This window comes from Emiliania huxleyi (assembly GCF_000372725.1).
Source record: "Emiliania huxleyi CCMP1516 unplaced genomic scaffold EMIHUscaffold_299, whole genome shotgun sequence".
In the NCBI taxonomy this organism is placed as follows: Eukaryota; Haptophyta; order Isochrysidales; family Noelaerhabdaceae; genus Emiliania; species Emiliania huxleyi.
Genome location: NW_005199776.1, coordinates 124380 through 126559, shown reverse-complemented (window position 1 = coordinate 126559; position 2180 = coordinate 124380). Strand labels below are relative to the sequence as shown.

Sequence of the window (2180 nt, the reverse complement as noted above, 5' to 3'; positions counted from 1 at the left end):
CCGGGCGCGATCCGGGCGCGATGTGTGGTGGCTAGGTGGTGGGGGTTGAAAGGGGGGGGGGGTCTCGACCTGCTCCCCCTGAGGCCCGTGGCCGTCGAAGACGCACGCGAGGAGCGCGGTCTCGTCACCGGCGAAGGGCGTCACCACGCAGCCGCGGTCCTGGTTGATCTCGGTGTGCTTGCCCTTGCTGTCCCACTTGGAGCCGTGCGAGGTGATCGAGCCGATCGCCGCCGTCTCCGCCGCGTCGGGCAGCGAGCGCGACACGCCGCGAGGAGCAAGGGCCCAGCTGCCGGAGATCTCCTCCGAGCGGTAGTGGCGCGCCCCGATCGGCGCATCCACTCCGGCGGAGGTCCCCTCAGCCCCGTTTGACGCCGCTGCCTGAGGACCGCTGCGGGCAGCCGCCGCCTCGAGCGCCGCAAGCCCCTCGGCGCTGGGCGCGGCGTGCTGCGGCGGCGCCGGCTGCGTTCGGCGCGGCGCAAAGTCGCGGCCGATCGGCGGAGAGGGCTTGCTCTTGCTCTGCCCCGTGAGCGCGTAGAGGAGGTCCCAGGCCATGGTTGACGCTGGGGCCTGTCTCGGGCAGGATGGCAAAGGCGTCAACGCTCTCCTCTGAGCATCTATGGGAATCGCCCACCGAGAACATGCGAGAACGCATGCCGGAGGTGAGGTGTGAGGTGTGAGGAGTGACGAGTTGTGCGGGCAGAAGTGAACGGCGGCTCGGATGGCGGTGCTCGATAGTGAATGTGGCGGGATGGGGGAGGACGGCTGGCCTAAGGCAGGCAGGTGCCGCTGTGCACGTCCCAAAGCACGCCTCAGCCTCAAAAGCGGTAGAAGGGACCCCGCCCGCCGTAAAATAAAATGGTAAATAGAGGGAAGGCCGCTATGCATCTGCCTGCGTGCATATCTTTTCCCCGGGCGTCAGGCGCGACGCCGGCGCTCCTCCCTTGCGGCCGGCCACAGGTCATGATGGCCGGCTCGTTCCTCTGGAGCCCTCCGGGGCCGAAGGCTAAGACGACGGAGAGAGGCAACCTCGTCCAGGTCGCCTCCACCTTCGACCCGTCGGCGGTCGAGCCCGACCGCGGCGGATGGCCCATCGCAGTGGCCGAGCTCTTGGGCGTGCGCGGGAAACTGCGTACTTTCGAGCTCCTGGACGGCAACGCGCGCGGCGGGTGCAGCTACTATGACGGCTCGACTCGCTCGCCATGGGAGTACAACAGTTCGGACCTCGCCAACTACTGGCTCGTCAACGACTTCGGCACTCGGGAGGATCCCTCGGGCGCCGGGGTCGTCGGCCGCTTCTCCTTCGACTGGAAGGCGGCCGTAAAGCAGTTGGACAGGTGGCGGGAGCAGAGCGCCGCCACGGGCGGTGCCACCCCGCCAGCCGACGGCGACGCCACGCTAGCCGAGGCGATTGGGGGCTTGCGGGTCGACGAGGGCGGCAGATCTCCAGACGACGCCTTGAAGCTGGCTCGTGCCTCAGCGGACGAGGCAGCAGCGGCGCGGAGGCGCGTCGTGCCGAACGCCGCTCCAGCTGCCAGCTCGAAGGACCGAGAGCCGTCGGTCTCGGGCGCCGTCCAGCACTGCCAGAGCCGCGGCATGACATGCGCGGGCTGTGGAGTTGTGTTTGGGCTGGGCGCCAAGATCGAGCCGCGTGGCGCCGGCTTCGTACACGCCGGCCGTGGCGAATGCGGCCGAGCCGCCGACGAGAAGGCTCCGGCTGTCATCGAGTCGGTGAGCCGGAGGGAGGCGTCCCTCGAGACGGTCCTGGGCGCCGGACGTGTCGAGACGGCGCTCAAGTGCCTCCAAGGGGGGTGCAGTACCACAGGCGACAAGTACATCTGTGGACGCTGCGGCTCCTACGGGCTCCACCGCGAGTGCGCGGGCTTGTCGAAACACCAGGTCGAGCCGGGACAGCTCGTCTGTGCCGTGTGCAGGGCCGAAGCCATGACGCCGGACGGCCACTCACCCACCGACCTCGTCCTCCGACGCGCCGCTCGGACGATGCTCGCCGAGCTGGGCACGAAGGCGTCCTCCACGTCGAAGAACCACGCGGAGTTCACCCGTCTCGAGGAGGTGTGGGCTACGAGTATGGGCGGCGGCGTCGTACTGCCCCGCTACCGTGTCGAGTCGATGCTCGAGTTCATCAACTGGCTCGCGATGGACTCCGGCCGCGCTCGCTCGTT

At 69.0% G+C, this 2180-nt stretch overlaps 1 protein-coding gene across 1 annotated transcript; it reads right to left on the bottom strand.

Moving 5' to 3' along the window:
• Positions 1-69: 69 nt before the first annotated feature.
• EMIHUDRAFT_239968 (hypothetical protein) lies at positions 70-552 on the bottom strand (the record flags this gene model as incomplete). The annotated part of the gene is made up of 1 exon (XM_005775622.1): positions 70-552. A coding segment is annotated over one exon (483 nt), but the record flags the coding sequence as incomplete, so codon positions are not given.
• Positions 553-2180: the final 1628 nt, after the last annotated feature.